At 42.2% G+C, this 21999-nt stretch overlaps 1 protein-coding gene across 2 annotated transcripts in view; it reads left to right on the top strand.

Moving 5' to 3' along the window:
- The window catches only part of PDE4D (phosphodiesterase 4D), a 622016-nt gene that overhangs the window by 149868 nt on the left and 450149 nt on the right, over window positions 1-21999 (top strand). For both annotated transcript variants that reach the window (XM_033163808.1, XM_033163807.1), the window contains exon 3: window positions 12364-12599. In XM_033163808.1, the coding sequence (XP_033019699.1) occupies window positions 12364-12599 (236 nt within the window). The remainder of the gene's footprint in view (window positions 1-12363; window positions 12600-21999) is intronic.

Genomic DNA, 21999 nt, shown 5'->3' with positions numbered 1-21999 from the left:
CATATAAGTGTGTATATTAGATTGGCTAAGCTTGGCCCTGCAGTTGTTAGACTCCACCTCCCAACAACCCCAACCAGCATGGTTAATGAGCAGGGGTGATAGGACTTGGCAATATCTGGGGGTACTGCAGGTTAGTCACCCCTGGCATAGCCTTAATCTTTCCCCAGCTTCACTGTGCACCCCAGCACATCTCCTACATCCTGGTCCTGTTGCTACCTACAGTATACCTGCCACTCTTATCAGTGCTACGCCATGTTTCATTTCCCCACAACCTGTGCCTCTCTCCACTATGCATTTCTCTCCTCTGTCTCACACATAGAGCTTCTGAGTCGAGCAGCAGACAGACAGGGACTGCCAACCCAGCAGAGGCTGAAAGCAGCATCTTGAGCAGCTGACTGTTTACTTGGTTGAACTTCCAAGTCCTGCAGGTCTTCACCTTGTTCTCAGTTGACAGCCGAGTCACATTTGCCCGTGACCCTTCTAATTCAGTGCCAATTATGCGTTCCGTGATTTTATAATGAACCCCTGGACTGCTGAGAATAAAGGATGAAGACAGCCTAATTCCAATGACCATCTGTGTAACTTCTACCGGAAGCAAGAGATAAAAGTCATTATTTTGCTTTCCTGTGAGCATCCATTTGGAGGTGGCACAGGAATTCTCAGTGTCTACAGCAAGCAAGGACTCAACTATGCACATTTAAAAATAAGAGAATGGAAGAGGGAGAGGTGATTGGAGGGTAATTGTGAAGAGGGGTAGGGGAGAGGGGTGGTGTTATGACAGAAGTGAATGAGCAAGATTCTAGGCTCTTAAACAAGCCTGGACTGACAGCCTTGAGCACTTGGGCATAAAATTGCCTCTGTAGCTTTTCATAGGCATAAAGGTAAAGGTAAAGGGACTCCTGACCATTAGGTCCAGTCGTGTCCGACTCTGGGGTTGCGGCGCTTATCTTACGTTACTGGCCGAGGGAGCCGGCGTACAGCTTCCGGGTCATGACTAAGCCGCTTCTGGTGAACCAGAGCAGTGCATGGAAACGCTGTTTACCTTCCCGCCAGTGCGGTACCTATTTATCTACTTGCACTTTGACGTGCTTTCGAACTGCTAGGTGGGCAGGAGCAGGGACTGAGCAACGGGAGCTCACCCTGCTGTGGGGATTCGAACTGCTGACCTTCTGATCAGCAAGCCCTAGGCTCTGTGGTTTAACGCATAGGCATAGCAAGTCATAAAAGAGTTTGCATACTCATATCACTTTGAAATCACTTCTGAACAGAAAGCAAAGAGGGCCCTTTTGGGGGAATGAGGGAACCAGTTGATGCGTAGCTTCCAAATCCACACTTCTGTGCTTTGCATTCAGGTCTTTTAATAGCAAATATGATCTTTTATTCAAAGGTCCTAGTTTCTCCTTCCAGGTCAGGTCCTAGATTTTGTCTGAGCACCAGTCTGCTTGGCTGTGTTCTCAAGCATCTTTGTTTTCTCCCCTTGTCCACCTGCTTCTAGCCTTGGGCTATCTTCTGTTTCCAGTTCCTTGGACAGACTACTCAGCTGTGATCTTGGATTCAATTGATTCTGGCTTCTGTTCTCTCCCTTCCCCGAGTATGACATTGGATGCTGTGTGTGGATATTCTTACTTCTTCTGACTCCAGCTCTCGTCAACAGACTCTTAAAATGTGCAAACTTGCGAGAACTCACTTCTGGTGGCCAAACCTTTATCTGGGAGACTTCATTCCAGCACCTACCCTGCATTGTCAAATGCAGGATCAGGACCTTTTACCTGGTAGCAGATAATCACCCAGCTCAGGGATTAGTTTCTGGCTGTGTACACTTCCAGGCCAACCCCTTATCAAGGTCAGAATTTGGTAATATGGCGTCCTGAGTGAGGAGAAAATTTGGAGCCCTCCTTCAAATATTTCTTATGTTCACAATAAATTCTTTTGGTATAGTTGCATTTTAAATGGAACTTCTCAGTAGGTACCCTGAGCACTGCCCTTATTGGAAAACATTTAATATTAATAATAATAAATACTTAAACAACAAGTACTTTAACTGCTTCTTGAGCCTTACTGATGCATTGCTTTTACCTTCTTTAAAACATCTCTTTAAAAACATCTCATTTTGTGGACAAGGGGTTTTACTCAGAATTGACCTATTGAAATTAATGAACCAAGCTGAGTCATGTTCATTCATTTCAGTGGGACTGCTCTGAGGTAAACTCCATTGAATTGCCACCTGTGGTAAGTGCACAGCTGACCTTAGTGTTAGGCAGAGTAAGGAGAAATATAGACATGCATGTGCAGCGTATGGTGACACTGAAATGTGTTGATTGTGTATTTTCTAAATATAAGTTGCTGTCTATATTTAAATGTTCATGGAATGCTAAATAGAGTAGTTTATTGGTCTAATAATTTATAGCCTATTTGAAAAGTGCTCCTTCCCCGTGTTAAGGCTTTAATCCTATACTGGAAGTCATAGGATTGTGTTGTTAGTCTCTCTCTCCCTCTCCCCCTCATGTTTGGGGGGGGGGGAGAAAACGCCAATTAGACAAGGCTTACTTATGGTAAGTGTTGCATATGTAAATAATCAGTTGGGGATGGGTGGGGGAAGTCTTTGGAACAACGCTGTGAGGTAGGTTAGGCTCAGTCAACGCATGTGGAACTGCACATACTTAGAGCATGTTTTAATGTTTGTGTTTGTTGTTTTTTAAAAAAGATGGCTAGCAAACTTTTTTTGCAATTTGTTGTAATATATCAGGACAGTGGAAAGTTGCAAAACAGGTCCTTATTGGCAATATATGTGCAAAAGCAGCAGTTATTCCCAATGGATTGGCTATGGTGTGTGTGTGTGTGCGTGTGTAATATTGGGGCCCAATCCACTTGTAGTGTACAGGCCCCAAAAAATCCTATTAGCACCCCTGCTTGTAAGGCACTTGACATTGGCTCAGGAATGAAATTGCTAACTGTCAAGACAATTGAACAGGGAGAACAAAATGGTACTGTAAATAAAATATCAGTATTGTGTCAATGAAGAAGTGTACAACTAAGGTGATCTGACACAAACCAGTTCGAAAAACAATGCAGCGAAAATTAGGGAGGTCATTATACCTATCACCTGTTAGTTATCTGAGGGTATGGCCAGAATATAAATGGGTTTGCCTTCATTAGGAATGCTTTGTGAATATTCATTTCATCTTCTAAAAGCGATTAAAGGATCAGAGGAAGTTTATTGCAAGGCACTTATAATAACTGGGGTGATCTGAAACATGAAAGCAAGTCATCTAAGAGACAGTGTGGTTTATCTTGTTAACAACATCAATTAAATGAAGATGATCAAAGTGTGTAATACTAAGCAGGATCTGAAGACAGCAGATGGGCAGCTATGGCTTTTAATTTCTTTTAATAAAGGAACCAGAGGACTTTAAATAAAATGGGAGTAAACCATTAATGAAAAGTAAACCAAGTTCATAATTTAAGCTTTGCACACAATTTAGTCTAAAGGAAACTAAAAATTAAAAAGCCTGATAAAAAGTAAAATAAATCAGTAAGGCAAGGCTGTGGGTTTTCCATTTGACTCATGTCATCTAGACTTGGTAGTTATTCAATCAACTTCTTTCACCCCCTGGATTAAATATCTTAAAACTGTTCATCAGTTTGAGCCTTACTTATCTGCCCTGACTTACATTGCTCTTTGATGAACATTCTAAGGCTGTGAACTTTCAATCAATGACATCCAAGGTACTGGAATGTCTGCTACTCTAAGACTGCAGCTATCCATCTGTGAACTGAGAGGGCGGTAGTAGAACTTCCTCCACTATTTGCTTAACTGAGCTTTTGTTCTGCAGTGATCAGAATGAACTTTCAGAAGCCTTTTTCAGAAGCCTTTTTCACACACACACACAAACAGTTTGCATCCTCTCAAACTGTGCACTTTAAAGGACTTTAAAATTATCAGTGCAATTCCTGTTCTAGCCAATCAGGGATACACTTTGATAACCACCACCACCTCTCTACCACTAGACATACAAATTACTGAAAGGGGATGCTTCCAATTAATATGCAACATAACAGGCATAGTTTAGATGGATTTGTAAGGCACTGACATTTATTAATAAATAAAATTCTAGCAGTTGTCCTGAGTCAAGGAACTGCAAAAGGCAAAGCAACTTCAAATTCAGTAGCATTAAATGTAAAAACCAGATGTTCTATAGACTTGAATTTCTGGTAATTGAAGATGGCATTGATATACCACTGCCAGGGCAAAAAGGCATTGCAAGTGATGGATTTCAATTTATCATTTTGGAGTATCAGCAGCATGAATTGGCTGAGTGAAGAGTCCATGTAGTACAGTCAACTCGTAAACTATGCTTAGCATCTCACAGGGACCTGCTGCTTTAAAGAAGGCAGGCTAGTGAGAAGAATAAAAATTGCCTATGTATATATTTAGAGTTGTGAAGTGCCTTTACAGCCACTGTCTTGGCAAAAGGTGTTTATTTGCTTTAGCCGCATCGTGTTGATAAAATAAAAAAGGAATATAAGTATAATTCTCTATGAAGAATTCTCTATGAATGTCAAATAGGTTTGATATGACAGTTCAGTTCTATACATGTCAGCTGAGAAGTAAGCCCCACTGAGTTCAGTTGCACTTACTCCCAGGTAAATATATATATAGGCTTGCACTCTGCATGTTTATGTAATTTGTGGAATTTATCTGAATAAACAACTGTATATGTCACACTTCATACTTGTGTACTTCAAGGGAGCACTTAACACCTAAGATCATAACAGAACCTGCACATCATTGTTTTGAAACTGAAGCATCTTCTGTCTTCAGTGTTCCTAAATGCTTTGCTTTGGAGCATCAAGAACAACAATTCATTGGTGTTCTTCCTGTATGCTTTCTCTGGAGTGACCCTAGGAGCCAATCCTCAGTGGGTTGGCTCACCTTCTTTCAGTCTGATTAGCTCCAATCAGCACAGAGGGTGAAAAGATTTCTCAGTGGCTTCAGAGCTCCCCTTTCATACTGATTGGGTAGCTCTAGGATACTGGAGACAGGGACCCTGCAGAGACCCTGCTACAAAAGTAGTGATGGGTCTTCATCCCCCCTTACACTTCTGCCAATGACACTGCAGAAGAGAGCATGGTTGAGGGTGGACACTTCATTTGCAGATGGCACTGGCTGGGCCTGTTCGGAGTCACCATTGCCACGCATGAAGCAAGAGTGCAATCTACAACAACACAGCCAACACTCTTCTGCAGCTGCACATTGCAGTGGAAATGGTTTTACTATTTTGGACTGGTTCTGCTGCATATGTTTGGTGCAGCTAGAGGAACATGATATACAAAGGGAGGAAGCTGCATAGGGATGATTCACCCACATACACACCTCCCTCCCCATCACAATCATGCTCCCTCTCACTAAGTAACATTTGCCATTTGTGGGGTGACTTGGGCATCTGTGGTGGGCCATACTGAAGGCCTGCAAAGGTCACATGCAGCCCTTGGGTTCCCACAGATGTGTGATGGTGTAATGGTTAAAGAGCAGTGGACTCGTAATCTGGTGAACCAGGTTCGCTTCCCTGCTCCTCCACATGCAGCTGCTGGGTGACTGTGGGCTAGTCACACTTCTCTGAAGTCTCTCAGCCTCACTTACCTCACAGAGTGTTTGTTGTGGGGGAGGAGGGGAAAGGAGATTGTTAGCCGCTTTGAGACTCCTTAGGGTAGTGATAAAGTGGGATATCAAATCCAAACTCTTCTTCTTCTTTTAAAACGTTGAGGTGCCTGGCCTTCACACTGAATCTAGTCCATCATGCTGTTTTAGTTTTATTTGTCATCTTTTTTTTTTAAGAGGACTATCATGTAATATGTTTCTTTGGAATGCACGTGAGTATGAAACATGCCGAGAAATTTGAAAATAAAAAGATGACCTCTCTGCCCCTCCTATTTGAACAGTACAGTCTTTGAACATTAGCATATCAATGGACTGAAAGCATGTAGCTAACATTGTGTATTCTGTATCTCTAGCTGACATTTTTATGGTTGTACAAATTTGTACGTGTGGTTTTCTGTTTTCGTTGCCAGTGGCCTGAGCAATGGATAAACCTGCATTGTTAAAACAAAAATAAAAACTCAACCTCCCCCTCCCAAGCAGTTTCTTGTTTTACGAAACGGAATTGAATTGGGGAGAGTGTTGAGAGTATTGTTTATTGTTCCTTGCAGTTGGGAATGCACGACTGCTTAGCCAGTTAATGTACCATGTGATTTAAGGAAATGACCCTGAAGGAAATATAGTACTCCAGGTGCTTTTAAGAAACTAGCAAATCACTGAAGCCTAAGTAATGCAACAAATAATCAACACCATGGTGGCCTCTAAAACATGCTCCCTTGTTAGGTGCATTTCAGAGTGGCAAGGTGCTTGTGTGAACCACATAGTGGCAGCAACTTCCACTTTGCCAACAAAACTCAGTTTTTTAGATGGGGGGAGTGGTATGATTGTTACCACTGCTACTGCTACTGCTACCAACACAGCTGAATTTTAAGCAGCAAACACACTGCTGATGGTATACATGCAATGAACCTGAATGTACACTGTCTGCCACTTTGCACATGCACATTTTGTCTACCATTGACATGAACATGAAGTGACGACTTTGGTGTGTAAATGAGCCATCAGGTAACAATCACTGCAGACAGTGCTTCAGCGTTAATTCAAAGGCAATATACTGATGCTGAACAGTACCTAAAGTCAGCAGTAAAATCTCATTCCTGTAAAAAGTGCAAAATATGTCAGAAATCAGTAGATCAGACTGATATAGCAACACAGTGGTGCTGGGTGCCCATTGAGGCTGATGGGAAAGCAAGCAGGGAGGCCAACAAACTGTAGGGGGAGCCAGAACTGACAACAGGTGGAGCCATCCAATTCTAGTTTAGTCTCTCTTCTCCTCCCTGCTGTGTTCTAGAAGGGCAGCACTTAGTTGCAGCCAGTGGTAGCCCTACTCAGAGTAACCTGCTGAAATTAATGGACATGATTAACTGGCCCATTCATTCCAATGGAAGCTGATAGACGGGGCCATCCCTTGAATGAGTTTAAGTGAGAAGGCAGGCAGTTGGGGCTGGCTGGGGGCAGACTGAAGTCTGTAGGGCAGTGCATAGTTGACCCTTAACAGACCAGCCTCCAGTATGGCTGTTGACTACTTTTCTTTTTCGGGAACTTTCCCATTCCATTTTTGTCACATCGGCTAACAAAAAATCCTTAATAGATTTAGGATTATCACTGAAAAGAAAAAAGATTTGGTCCACATTTACACCACACATTTAAAGCACTATGATACCACTTTAACAAAAATGTATTCCCCCAAAGAATCCTGTGGGTGATAGTTTGCTGAGGATACTTAGTGCTGTTAAAAGCTATAATTCCCAGAGTGGCTTAATCATCCCCTCTTCCTAGGGAACTCTGTTCACTGTGCATTTGGACACCTCTTAAGATATTGCAACCAAATTTTGCATGGTCGTTCCTGAGATCAAGGAGCAGGTTTTCAGCTGTTGCGATATAATTGGATGCCATTCTGAACCAAGAGGGTAGACTGAACCTTTCAAAACTGCACTGATTTTCTTAGAATTTTCAAGCAACACCAGGTACACGAGTGCTAGTATAATTTAAAACAACAAAATCCACCCCCCAAATCCCAGACCAGCAAGAAGGCTCCCTTTTCTGCCTCCATTGCATCTTTAAGTAGCTACCCAGTGCAGCTTTTGTTTTGTCTTGGGCCGGTTAGCATCTCCAAGGAATGCAGTTTTAAACCATTTGGAACCCAGTGTGAATTGTTTACAAGGCACTTTGAAGGTAAAGCGACCTGCCTCCAAGCAAGCTTGAAACTATGTATTTCCGCCCCTGGGTTTATTAAAGTTTGCCGAGGGGGTATGACTGAGTGGATCCAGTGGCTAACACATCCTTGTGGGAGGGCATGGTCCCTGTTATCTTGAAGGAAGCAGTGGCTCGACCAGTTCTTCTTCTTCCTTTTTTTTTTTTTTTTTAAAAAAAGGCCACCCTGGACTTGTGTCAGTTACTGCCTGGTCACAAATACTCAGTTTTTAGGGAAGGTAATTGAGAGGGTCGTGGCACAACAATTGCAAGCACACTTGGATGAACCCAGTTATCTTGACCCATTTCAATGTGGGCTCATGCCTGGTCTCTGAATTATTTGTAATACTGAGCTTGACTCTTGTTCCATTGCAGCATGCTCAAGTGAGCTTCAGATTGTAGCAGGTGGTGTTGGGTGGGCTGCAAGCCCCATGAGAGAGATTAATGTGCCTCTTCCAACCTACCCAGCATGCTCTCCTTAGGGAATGAACCAGCCTTGGCCACCCTGATGAATGACTTTCATCAGGAGAAGGGCAGGGGAGTGCAACCATGTTATTTTTACTTATTCTCTCCAATAGCCTTTGATATCATTGATCATGGAATCAGAGGTGGATTTAGGGCAGTGCGAGTGGTTCCATGGCACTGGGTGCCTAGCCTTGGAGGCGTTACAGGGCATCACAATTATGATGTAGTGAACTGATCAGAATGGAGAGTGAGAGGTGGGTCCCAAACTTTGGCCTTGCACTGGGCGCTGCTGAAATTTGAAAGTCTGCCCCTGATAGTATCCTTCTGAGACAACTTAGTGAGAAGGATATTTGAGGCACTGCTTTACAGTGGTTCTAATTCTTCCTCCAGGGTTGCTTTCAGAAAATAGTATTAGGTGATTGACATTTGGCCCCCTGGCAGCTGGGCTGTGGGGTGCCACAGGCTACCATCTTGTCCCCAATGCTGTTTAACATATATTTGAATCCGTGGTCATTAGGAGATTTGAGGTGATGTGCCATCAGTACGCTGATGTCACCCAGCTCTATTTCTCTGTAACATCTGAATGAGGAGAGGCCATGCAAGCCTTGGACTAGTGCCTAGACTCAGTGGCAGATTGGATGAGGGCCAACAAACTGATTCTGTCTCCTGACAAGACAGAGGCACTATGAGTGGGTGGTTCCCAAGTTTACTGTAGAATAGATCACCGGCTAATTGCCTCCAAGACCTTGGTCTTCTGCATAGGCCCTGTAGCTGTGCACACTATCTCTCCCCTTCCCCTTCTCGTGAGGTGTCCTACTTTCATGGAGATGGGCTGTCCAGCCTGTCACCTGGGGGACACAGTTGTTGCTTCTTGTTCCACCACTCTTACTTGTTTTCTCAGAATCTCTCAATGGAACCACTGCACCCCTAAACTGAGATCATGGGAAATGTGTATTCTCATCATGAATGATCTGAGTGTCGAAGCTGAAATCTGCATATTTTCATAAAGTAGTTAAAGCAAGCAAGTGTCAGTTTTTGTCTGGTTTACTGGAAGGAGTGATTTGTACTGGGAATTGAGTTCCTTTATAGTTCATGAATTATCAACATTTGAATGTCTGGGTAAGATTGTCTTTCCAGTAGTCATAGAGCATGACAATAGTGTGAAAGAAAGAAAGAAATGCGCAGTGGGAAGTTTTTTTTTTTATGTAAGCAAACACTATTTCTTGCCTGTTGCCAGCTTACCCATTCACAGAAGTTAGCACTAGCTGTGTCATTCAAACTGATGAAGTGTGGTTTTTAATCCATCACTTCACTACCATTTATCCAAAGGAAAACCCGCCATATCCACCCCCCACCCAGCACCAATTTATGTAGTGTGAGTTTGGGATAGCTCAGTCAGTGGAGTAGGAGCCTCTTAATCTCAGGGTCATGGGTTCAAGCCCCACATTGGGCAAAATATTCCTGCATTGCAGGGGGTTGAACTAGATAACCCTCATGGCTCCTTCCAACTCTACAATTCTGTGATTCTATGAATGCATTGTATTCTACAGTTCTTACTGGAGGCTGTCCATAATATATTTGGGGCCCGATATGAGGCAGGAGGATGAACCCTGGTGGCTGTGGCATTGGGTGCAGTGCCTAAGGAGAGCATGCTGGGTAGGTTGGAAGAGGCACATTAATCTCTCTCATGGGGCTTGCAGCCCACCCAACACCACCTGCTACAATCTGAAGCTCACTTGAGCATGCTGCAATGGAACAAGAGTCAAGCTCAGTATTACAAATAATTCAGAGACAGCGATTAAGAATGAATCACCTAGTATTGTCACTCTGTGCTGCTGGCCATGCTGGCTGGGGCTGACAAGTTTTCCTGGGGAAAGAAATGGGACAAACGAAAATCCTCTCAGACCTGTGTTTGGCAGTCACACGACAAATGGAAGAAATCACAACCCCAGCAGCAGTATGGATGAGCCCTCCCTAGGTGTCCTATGCAGGTTGCAGCTCACAGCCCATTTACTTACCAGGTTGCTGCTAAAATATACAGCATGTGAATATAATCTCTGGGGACACCTTAATATTTCTGTGAATTGCTTCTTATATTTAGTACATTCTGTTGATTACTATAATATTTTTGGACATTTTAGTTAGGAAAGGTAAAAATGGGTTCTCCCTAACACATATTGCTATTTGCATACTCTGCCTATGATTAAGTGGTCATAAGCCGCGCACGCACGCACACACACACATGTGTGTGAGAGTGTGTATTTGATCTGCTACCTAAAACATTATTTCTCTCTTTTTTCCCATATACATCCAGAGCACAGATAAAATAGTTACATCCACTTTTCCTTCCGTTTGTACAGAGTGCTAAAAATACAACAGAATGGTAATTGAACCACCCTTTCAATGACATAAATAGGCTTTTTCATGGCATTTTCACAGCAATCAATATCTCTGATTCATTTGCTGCCCTCCCAGTGCACCCATAATTCCTATAATTTTCGCATTTCCTTCAGAGTAGCCAAGATAGTTGTCATGAATGCTGAGTTTGGATTGTGTGATCTGTTTAAAAGATAAAAATGTGGAACGCTTAAATCAGATAGGCAGGTTTTTATTTTTCAAATGTAATTTCAATACATTGCCTGGGAAGCAAGCTGGTCGTCTTATCTGGTTTTTACAGTGTCCCCTATTTAGCCAATCTGTCATAAAGACACCTCTGATTTGAACTGGTCAGACTGACTGAGACAGCCTTCTACTCAATTTCCTTGAGATGCTGCCGTCAGCTGGGGGAAGAAGCTATTTGTACAGTTACAAAATAAAGAGCTTGTCAATGGTCTATGAAGGAGAGATTTATTTAGCAAAATAAATGTTTTCATTTCCAGGGACAATGGGTGATATCTAATTCCTGTACTTAGCATTGTAGCAACTATGGAGGCAGCCATTCATGGAAAATGAGGCAAGTTGAGTTTTGCCAATTTCCCCTTGCCCTGGATGCCCCCAGCACTCCCCCAAATCTGCTCTGGGGATTGGGGGGTGGGTCTCAAGAACAGATTTGAGCTGTGTATGCTGGAGACATCTATTCTGCAGTTCAAAATGCAAATAAGGATAAGAAGTCAGTGGGCTGCTGGGAACCCTTGCCAACCTGAAATTGGGTATGAGTTGCAGCAGAGAAGAGTGAGTTCTGAAGATCTCAGATATGCAGGGAGAAGTGGATATCTACAATTTCAAACTATACTACCAGATCCTCTGTGCTGCAGAAATGTGGGAGTACTGCAGAAATTAATCCAGAACAAAATCAATATTAGGTGTGCCCAGATGCATGCCTTTAGATTTCCTAAGCAATGAAACTTGAATTCTTCTGGTACAAATTAAGGCTCTGTTGTTATTTTTGCAGTCTTTTGGATTTTGTGATGCAGTACTCCAAAAGGTATGCATCTGAGGAAAGTGTGAATAAAAAATGAATATATTATTGAAAATAGCATACCTTGATTCCATTTATTAGACAATGGCTACATGCAACCATTGCTATATTAGAAGAAATGCACAGTAAAATGGAGATTAATTTTTCTGAGGATTAAGCATTGCAAACTGATGCAGAAATGTAGTGAACTTGAATTTAAGAATGGAAAAATGAGAAGCCAGAATTGTCAGATTTGTCCATCCCTATGCCTGATTATAGTTTTTAACAGAAAACCTCCAGAAGGATCCTTATCCTATGAGCTACTGCATCACACTCCCACAGTTAATGCATAAAAAGCGGTTGTCGATGTGCATGTGGTACTGTCCCCTGCTGTTACTGTGGCACAGGTGTGCTTTGCTGCAATATTCCATCTGGACCAGTGTGACCACAGCATCCTTATAGTAAAATCTTTATTCTAATGGCCCATCATACAATCCTGCTCTAGGCACACATAGGTTCAGAGTTCTTCATTGCTCTATGCATTTAATACTTTTTAAATAAAATATAAGGTACACTGAGATTAATGGATGCAGTTTAGGAAAGAAGCTGCAGACAATTATTAAGGCAATATTTGTTGCTGTTGTTGTTCTAGGTGTCAGAAGAAACACTGTACTCGCACGATGAAGCGGATGGGGCTCCTCAAGGAATGGACCAATATCGTGTCAGGAGACTTTCCTGCCGTAATCTTCAGCTTCCCCCTTTGGCGTTCAGGCAGCTGGAGCAGGCAGATTGGGACAGAAAGAGTGATCCAGAGATGGTGCCGAGGCCCACCAGCCTTCCACTGAGAACTCTCCCACTAATTGCTATCACAGCTGCAGAGTCTGTCAGGTAAACATTGATTTGGAACCCTGCTTCTGCTTCTGTTCGGCTGCTGAGAGACTGCGTTCTGGCAGCCGATGTCCTGGGTCCCTGTGATTAAAATGTTTGGCTCTTAATCACGGAGCGAATTAAGGCAGCTATAATGGAGAGCGTATTGAGGACAGGTTAATAAGATGGCAGTGCTATACCCATTGTTTTCATAGTAGTGGCAGAAAACATAAGGAAAATGTGTGGTGTGAATAGCACATCTGATACCAAACAGTCCCTCTGCTAACACAGGGAATAGCCTGTCCAATTTTATTGGCTAAAGAAGAAGAAGAAGAAGAAAATGTATTTCAGCCTTCTCTCTGTGAGGAAGGCACTGGGGGCTCCTGCACTTTACTGCATAGTGATTTGGAAGCAATGGAAGGGTTGAAAAGAAGCACATGACTCCATCTTTGAATTGGCAGGTATTCTGGATTTTGACGCTGTGGCTGAATCTAATTCAGTATTCCCCAGACTTGACTCTCCAGCTGTTATTGGGACTACAACTCCCATCATTCCAAGCTAGCAGGACCAGTGGTCAGGGATGATGGGAGTTGTAGGCCAACAACTGCTGGAGACCCAAGTTTGAGAAACACTGATATAATTGGTTGCAAGGCTATGAGATATCATGTTGCTTCTGTGATCCCTGATAGGCTGTGATCACCTCAGAGAGAAGATGCCTGGGAGGGACAATTATAACCACAGATGTGGAGGGTAGAAAGACATCCCACATGCACATACCCACCCACCAGTGCTACTGCAAGCATTCAAGCACCAGAAAACCTAGGGCATAACCTAGAGCTAAATACAGCAAGGCCAGGTAGCTGCTGACGTGGCTACTTCTAGCTAGAAACTGCATCTGTGGTGGCCTGTTTCCCCCAACACCCATTTATGAACCTGGATATGAGCTGCTGTGGTTGCAGCTATTCTGATAAGTCACAAAAGTGTTGGTGGTTGTTGCAGGAGCTCTAAATAATGTGAGCTCTGGGCTTCCAGATAGCTCACATGCTTTCTAAGCTCAGCATCTTGCATCAGTGCTAGAGGTGGGAAGAAGTGCTTTCAGCACAGCACTGGAAACCTATCCATCATACTGGAAGATTCCTGGAACCATGACATGGATGAGATAGTTTAAATGTGAAAACATTCACCCAAGAAGCTTGATTTCATGCATTACATATGAGGCAGCTGCGTTCTGAAACCAATCAATATAGAGTGGTAATGTCTAAGAAAATGTCATAGATCGACGACAGGACATATCATGAGCCTCTGACGAGACTCATGCTTGCCTTGCATCTGGAAGAGGAGATGTGAAAGTTTGCCTAAAATGTTTCTCAAAGTAATGAAAAAGGGGGTGTTATTGTTAGTAGATAGGCTTGCTGGTGCTCGCTGCTGTTTTGTAGGCTTATGTACTGGAATGGGATATCTGGTGCATGAGAGGTTTCTCACAGCAGGTAGATCTCCGCAAGACATAAAAAAGAACACTATTGTCCTGCCTAACAAGCTTTGTTCAGACATCATGCTCATTTAATTTGGTTTTGATTTACTAGGAAATAAATTTATAAATGAGATCAAGGGGGGAAAGAAAAAAAGAAAGTAATAATGCTGCATTGCACAAACAAACAACCCAACAGAAGCAATTACTGTTGTGCCTGTTTCTTTTCAAAAGCTATAACCTTTATTTTTTTACTGTGGAAAATTAAATGTTTGATGCATGAATCATCTTTGCACTTGCCACACACTATATACAATATGTACCAGAAGGTATCCTCAGTAGTCCCAATATGCGTCTGTAATCTGAAATTCTGTGTGTGGACCACCATCTCAGGAGTCTTGAAAAATCCATGTAGTATATAGAAACTTGAAGGCTTTCATAAGGCTACAAAGATCTTTGTGTCTTTGATGTTGCAAAAGAAACCTTAATGTGAGCATGGGTGAAAAGTTCGCTTAGAAACCTGAAACGCAAAGGGACTGAGCAATTCCAAGATGAATGCTATCAAGATGATTCATACACCATTGTTTTTGCTCACACGATAACTGCAACTATAATGCAATAATTTGGTTGAATGAAATAGCTATCAGATCAGCTGTCACTGAGGGAGTTTTCTAGCGACACTGCCTTTTCTAATGATAGAGTTTCCTAATGACTGAGAACCCTGCCAAAAATAAAAAATATGTAACACATAGTCTCTCTAGACTGAAGTATCAAATGTGGTACCCTCCAGATATTGCTGGACTCCAACTCCCGTCCTCTTGATCATTGGCCATGCTAGCTGGGACTGATGGGAGTTGATGTCCCACAACATATGGAGAGCCTCAGGTTCCCTAGCCCTGCTCTAGATGATTAGTGATAGTATGAAATGACTCTATAAAACAGGAGACACTTTCAATTAATGGATTCTAATAATTTCATCTTTTGCCTTTTCGTGTGGTCATCACACAGCAATTCCACTGTCTGTAGTTCCTATCATGTGTTGGGTGCCTTTGTAATGTTACGACAAGTCCACTATTCCAAGCAGTGTGACATTAAAGGTGTATACTACTTGTCTGGGTTTGGTTCCTTTTGGAAGGAAGTCGCTGTAGGCTTATTGCCATTGTGGTTGTTTTTAAATATAAAGTACTGGTTGAGCATAGGTGAAAGCAGTTAGATTACGCATTCCCACATAGCTAAAGGCTACTGTTTCTGTATAAGACCTCCAGGGAGGCAGCCTGCACATCAAGACACTTAAGAGTCCAAGACTCAGCTTTCTGTGTCTGTCTTCACTCAGTCTGTCTCAAACCACAGTATTATCCTCTAGTCCTCTTCACAGATACCTGACCTCCTCCCTCTGGTTAAGGAAGTGGTGTGGAAGAGAGAGGGCAGGTTCTCATTAAGGTATTTGTGGAAACTTGAGGGAAGTATTCTAACACTGGCTCCCATCAAAGGATGTGCCAAGTGAAACCTGACTGGCAGGTTTCAGGCCTATTATCCCTCTCTGTCTAGGAGCTGAAGGTGGAATAAACTGCAGAACAATCATGTGAGGTAGGTTAGGCAGAGAGAGATTGTGACTGATCCATGGTCACATGGTCAACTAAGAAGGGATTTGGACCTGGGGCTTCCGGGTCCTAATTCAGCCCTCTAACCACAAATCCCATAAGTTTGCATAGATCCTAGTACCTAGGCCTAGACACACTGGATCCAAATGGTTTAGGGCTTAACAAGTCAAAAGCCTTCACTTCTTCCTGGAAACCAATTGGAAATCAGTGCAGCTTCTTAAGCGGTGGTATCATGTACTGCACTTGCCTTGGTCAAGGGCACCACATTTTTTTATATTTCTGCTGGATGGAATTCCCAGGCAGCCTTCAAGGGCAGCCCTACCCATAGCAAAGAAATCTGGAAGCTGCCTTGCAATGTCTGACAGCAACAAAATTGCCGTAAAACGCACACACAACCCCACTTCTCAGCCCCCAGCATCTTGGAGGGGTTTTTATTTTTTTGAAAAAAATGTAATTAGTAAGTAAAATCCACTCTTCTTCAGTCCTTTCTCCTATCCACAGACAGGTGTTTATCTTTAAAATTTGTTGTTATCTGACCCAACCACCCCTTCAAAAATGCTATTTGCAAATTCAGGAATACAACTGAGATGGGGTGCCACCAGGTTGCTTTCAAAGCCTTTTTCTTGGTGTTGCAATAAGGGCTGTTTTCACAGTGATCTCTCTGCTCAAGCACAGTGTGATTGATTTAATCTGATGTGAAATGTCTCGATAATGAGATGTCAGCTGAAACAACAGGAGAACTTAAAAGTGTGTTTTGAAACAACTGAGATGTGGGGGAAAGCACTTGCATAACTCTTGTATGTTTGTTTTTTAAAAAAATCTGGGTGCCTATCAATAAGCAATTGTTTCAACAGGATACTTTTAAGGATGATTATTTTATTTCTGGCCATTTGTGCTTGGTTTTCTAATGTTAAGTTTTGGCATTTTTGTTTTGAGGATAACCAAGGCATGAGGAATTTCTGAACAAGGGAACTGGAATGTGAAATAGCTTCCCTTCCTAAATTTCTAAGCATACTATATTGATCACTTACCTAAAAAGTAAACATATTGTTAGTTTATTCAAGAAAGCTTTAAATTCCATGGGGCAAAGTATCTCTGAACCTGAACCAGAATCTGAACCTGACTGTACCAGCCAGGAAAACAGTCTTCCCATGGAGTCATGGCTGTGTTATCCCTCTCTAATAAGAGCCAGCACTGCCAGTTGATAAACTGGGCAATTCTACCCAAGCAGAATCCCTTCAATCATTTTGGATTGCCAGTTCCCTGGAATGCAGCCATTCGCTGGCAGGAAAAGGATGGGGAAAGATTTCAGATTGGTTTGGGACTTAGTTGCTAGAGGATGCTGGAAGTGTTCAAGTTTCTGGAAGGTGATCTAGTTGAGTATTGGAGAGCTCCGTGTATCTTCATGTTCTCCGCTTAACATGATTTCCTTCCCCATAAGCAGATGGTTGCAAAGGCAAAAATCTCTTGTGCCCCCTCCTGCAAAGCTAAGTGACTCTCCATAGGCTGCCCCATATTGTCTACTACCTGGAGAAAGAAAGTAAGAAGGCAATGCTTTGCTTAGTTGCAAGTGGGCACATTGTGATGCATGGTCGTGGTACAGGGATAGGCCAACTGCTCTGTTTTTCACAGCTAGGTTTTTGAAGAGAAGCAAAATTTTGATTGCCTGTTTCCTGGTTTCCTGCTGGATAAAGCAGCAAAGGTACACAGCACCAAAGGCTGCGTGTGCAGACAAGACAATCAGAACCGTGGATTTTGTGGGGAACCAAATGAGATGCCCTTGGGGGGATATTTGATTATCTGGTCATTATTTGCCTACCCCTAACTTACATGAACCAGAAGAGAGTGGATGTGTTCAAAAGTATAGTTTACGAAAGAAATAAGTGAATGATATTATTATTGTATTTTTGTAATGCACTGTTGATGTGCATGACACCCATTAGGGTCCTTGTCCCAAGGAGTTTACTGTCTGGAATTGGGCACAGGAGAAGCAGCAGAGGAAGAGGAGGGAAGGGGTCAGCTGAGGAGCAATACAAAGCAGGTTTCATGTGCTTATCCTGAGCTGCAGCAGGGCATGGGAATGAGAGGGCTGAATGCCTCAAGGAGTGATTTGAAGGAAGGAAGATAGAGATAGATCTTGGCTGGGCTGTATATTAACAGCAGGTAGACCTGCAATTACCACTAAAGCAAATGTAGGAAATGAAAATAATAGAAATAATAGAAATATGCAAGCAAATGACACATTTAGCAAGGAGTGTGTGTGTGTGTGTGTTTATATATATCTACATATCTATATCTATATATATCTGATATTTTACAGCTGCAAAGCTTCCCCCTGCCATCATAGTATGCTTCTTCTAACTGTAATTTCCTGTTGCTAATTCTAACTTTCTGTGTCATTCAGGCATTACTCATCTGGCACACATAATCTGTGTGGCAAATTGTCAGTTTGAAGTACTGCTTTCATTTATACATAAATAAATGAAAAGAAAGGTGTTGTGTGGTGTGTGTGTGTGTGTGTGTGTGTGTGTGGTATGTATAATATGGAAACAGACGGAAACACCATCAGCTCACATTAACATACACCCTATCCCATTGAGTCAGGATAGATAAATTATTTTTATTCTTAATAAATGAATAAAATAACAGACAAGGGTCACCACAAATGTCTATGGTTTTTCAAGTTTTGAAAAACATAACAATTCAGATTTGGAGTTGGATCCATAGTTGGGGTGGGGAGATGGAGAAGGATAAATACAAAAGAAAAACAGTAACCCAACATATGTATTTAAAGCTAAAACCATAAAACTCTAGATCTTCCAATTAAATAGTCTTGCTGATCAAAACATTTATCAACCCACCCCTCCCCTGACAGAACAGAATTGCTGTTATCTGGTAAACATCTGGTAATGGAAGGGAGTGCCTCAGTGTGACAGCAGAGAAGGCCCTGTCCCAGGCCAGCACATACTGGACCACAGATGTAAGCATCACCATGAGTAGGGCCTCCCCCAGAGATCTGCAGCTCTCATACTGTCATAAGAGCATAAGAGGAATCCTGTTCTCACAGTGGCCAACCACTGATCTGATTTTTTTTTTTTTTGGAGGGGAGAACCTCAGTTTGCTATGTATTTTTTTGGGGGGGCAGCTGTCCCTCCCTGCCCCCACCCCGGCTACGCCTTTGCCTGGGGCTCTCCTGCACTGCCATCAATAGTGCCAAAAAAGAAAATAAAGAAGGAAGTAAACAAATACATTTTATTTTGGCACTGCAAATTGCATGTGCCACCTGCACCTGATGGAAAATGGTACCTGGAGTGGAGCCTGCAAAATTCATTCTCTTTGATTTCTGTACGAGTGTACACATTTTTTAATAAAAAAAATATATAATACCATTCCCCCATCTTTTCTGTTTGGATCTACTGTTTCTGAACTGGGTTTATCTTCTTCATTCTACTGATGGGAGTCATCTCACAAAGTTTCAGTTATACCTATCAAGCTGAGCTTACTTCCTTGTACTAGGAGTTCATGCTCACCTTACTTACTTTCCATTCTCTGTGCATTAGTGTACAGACATCAAAAGGCTTGGGTTTTCTGCTCCAACATCTCTCCTGCTGTTTTGTTGTGTGGTTTGCTAGGCATCTCCATATCTTCCCCCATTATCTCCCCAGAACCACTCAGGTGTCTGTAGTTAGTGCTGACTTTTGTATTAATCTTTGGGCTTTTGTCTGATTCCCTGTAGGATTTCTTTCAGAGCCCTTGTTCAGCATGCCAAAATATATGCACCCCATTGCAGAGGCTGTTCTTGTTTGATAATGCACTGAGCTCAAGGTTCCATGCAACTGGGCAGGAGGAGTCCTTGCTGACACACAGCTCTAAGCTGGAAGGGAGAATCAGGGCTCATGCTTCTTTTTCTGAGTCTCAGAGATGTAGAGAAAAATTGTGATCTCACTGCTTTCAGCCTCTCTTCAAGGCCAAACACAAAAAGGATGGGAAAAGACCCCATTCTCCTGCCTAGTTGCTGAACTATCTTGTGTTTGCCAACTGCAAGATAGTAGTAGTATTTGATGGTCCTTGCCAAACACATTTCCCCCAGTCTTCATGAGATGCAGCCCATCTCTTGTCCTTCATTAAGGTTGCTTCCCTGGGCAATATTCTTATATTTTACTGCATAACTTTAAAAAAAGAGAGTTATGGATTTAGGCTTCTTGTTATAAAGTTGCCACTACTTTCTTGCATGGTATACAGACTTCTGTTTCTTCTGGAAAGCTTGAGCATATTTCTCAGTGATAGATATGCAGAAATTCAGAAGGCATGTTTGGGCCATAACTGAAATGCACTGAAAATGAATTCAGGGAAAGGATGCTGCTCTCTCCTGGTTCATGACTTTGCAGCTCAGCAGGGTAGCTTCTGCACTGAAAATAAGTGGGAACCAAGATGAATATAGTGTTGAAAGTTAAAGATCAGGAAGGCTTGCCATTTGATTTATTTTCAGGCACCGAGGACGTTTCTTGGGACTTGAAGTCTCATCTGTCTCCAACAGCTTCATGCTGATTTGGGTCCCCCCCCCCTTTGGCAGTGATTGTACACACAATGACTCACCAAACAGTAAGAAGGAAAGAACAGCAATATGTTGATTACCTGGAATGTCTGGGTGTTATTTCCTCTTTGCCTGCAGAAACACATTAGCTGATTCCCACATTGTTGCTGTCCCCTAAGCTAAAATACCAACAAGCGATTACCTTCATTTTGTAGGCGAGGGAAATTTTAGTCACTTGCCCAAGGATACATAGCAAGATAATGAGGAACAAATGTGGGAAGTAACATTCAGAGTGCCTTGTTCCTTTTCTAATTCTTTGAATTTGGTCAGCATGGAAGGCTGGCTATGGAAAATGCCTCTTGATATAGACTAGGTTTTTCCTCCCTCTGGAAGTGAAGAAAATGCCCCAATATAACATTTAGCTGTTATTAAAATTGAATAATCATTTTAATGTACAGGTATGTATCTATTTACCAATGAATCTTCACATACTGTTTTCCAGCTTCACAAATTCATATAAAGAATTCAAAGTCATCTCGTAAAACCATTACAGTAACAAGTTTTCATATTATTTTGGTTGTGTTAAAACACCTGGAATGTCAACTTGTACCGGTAGCATTAGATAAAGATCTGGGTTTAAGACACTCAACATTTTGGCCTTTGATACTTGAGATATGTATATATATATTATGACTCTACCTATTCTTGTGATTGTAATTCGTTTTAAGTTGTTTTTAATGTTCTGATTTTAATTGCTGTGATCTTAGGATGAAAGGAAAATAATAATTAAGTATAAACCTTACACGAATCCAGAGTGGAGTCCCTAAGATGGTTGGATGGCGCCTTGTAGGCCTTCTTCCAGCAGCTCTTGCAACCAAACATATTGCTGTGCTTTCCTTTGGACCACATCAGCAAAGCCAAGAGGGGCAGCCAGGACCTCCATACACCCTGCTCAGGTTTACACCCCAGGGAAGTCACTTTGGGGCTGCTAACACAGCTGTTTGACTTCACCCCCAGAGACACACTCCATTGTCTCTTTAGACAGATGGATGCCAACCACCACAATTATAAATATTAGTAGTAGTTACAAGAGGGTAGATTTTATATAAACTCCATCAGAATAGTTTGATAATGGAACCTATTTCCTAGAGAGGCAGTGAGCTTTCTGTTGCTGAATATCTTCAGGAAGGCATTAGACAGCCATCAATTGGGGAGGCACTAGCACTGCATTTCCTGAATTGAGCAGTGGGCTGAATTAGATGACCTCCAAGCTCCCTTCCAGCCCTCTTATCTACTGCACATCACAAGGGTTTATCTGAGGAGGAGGAGGAGTGATTCTTTCATTTTGTGCAGGTGCATGGGAAGAGAGAAACTTGTAAATGGCTTCCTCAGTTCTCAGAAGCACTGTGGATTATCGCTTCCACCTTCACTCTGATGTGCTGCCTCTGTTTTGCTGAACAGCTTCCCTGTTGTTGAGATAGACGGGTGAATATTATATAGTTGTTCCTGGAACAACTGAATACATTTTTGTTTCAAAAAGCTTTTTGAGCTAGGGGATTGGGAGTTAGATCTCTACATTGCTTATTCATATTGTCTTAAAACCTATCTTTACTTGTGTTTTGTATTGTTATTTTTATTGTTTTATTTTAAGTCACCTTGGGACTTTTGTAAATGGTGCAATAATAATAGTATGATGGTGATGATGGTGATGATGCAATGGATGGGGGTTGAATGGCAATCTCAATACTTTCTTTTTGTCCAAACTGTCAATTTTGCTTTCTCTAAGTTTCCCATTTATTCCCTGTTAAGTTCAGTTTT

This window comes from Lacerta agilis, chromosome 11 (assembly GCF_009819535.1).
Source record: "Lacerta agilis isolate rLacAgi1 chromosome 11, rLacAgi1.pri, whole genome shotgun sequence".
NCBI classification, from domain to species: domain Eukaryota; kingdom Metazoa; phylum Chordata; class Lepidosauria; order Squamata; family Lacertidae; genus Lacerta; species Lacerta agilis.
The sequence above is the reverse complement of the archived record's forward strand: the minus strand, read 5'-3'. Positions and strand labels throughout refer to the sequence as shown.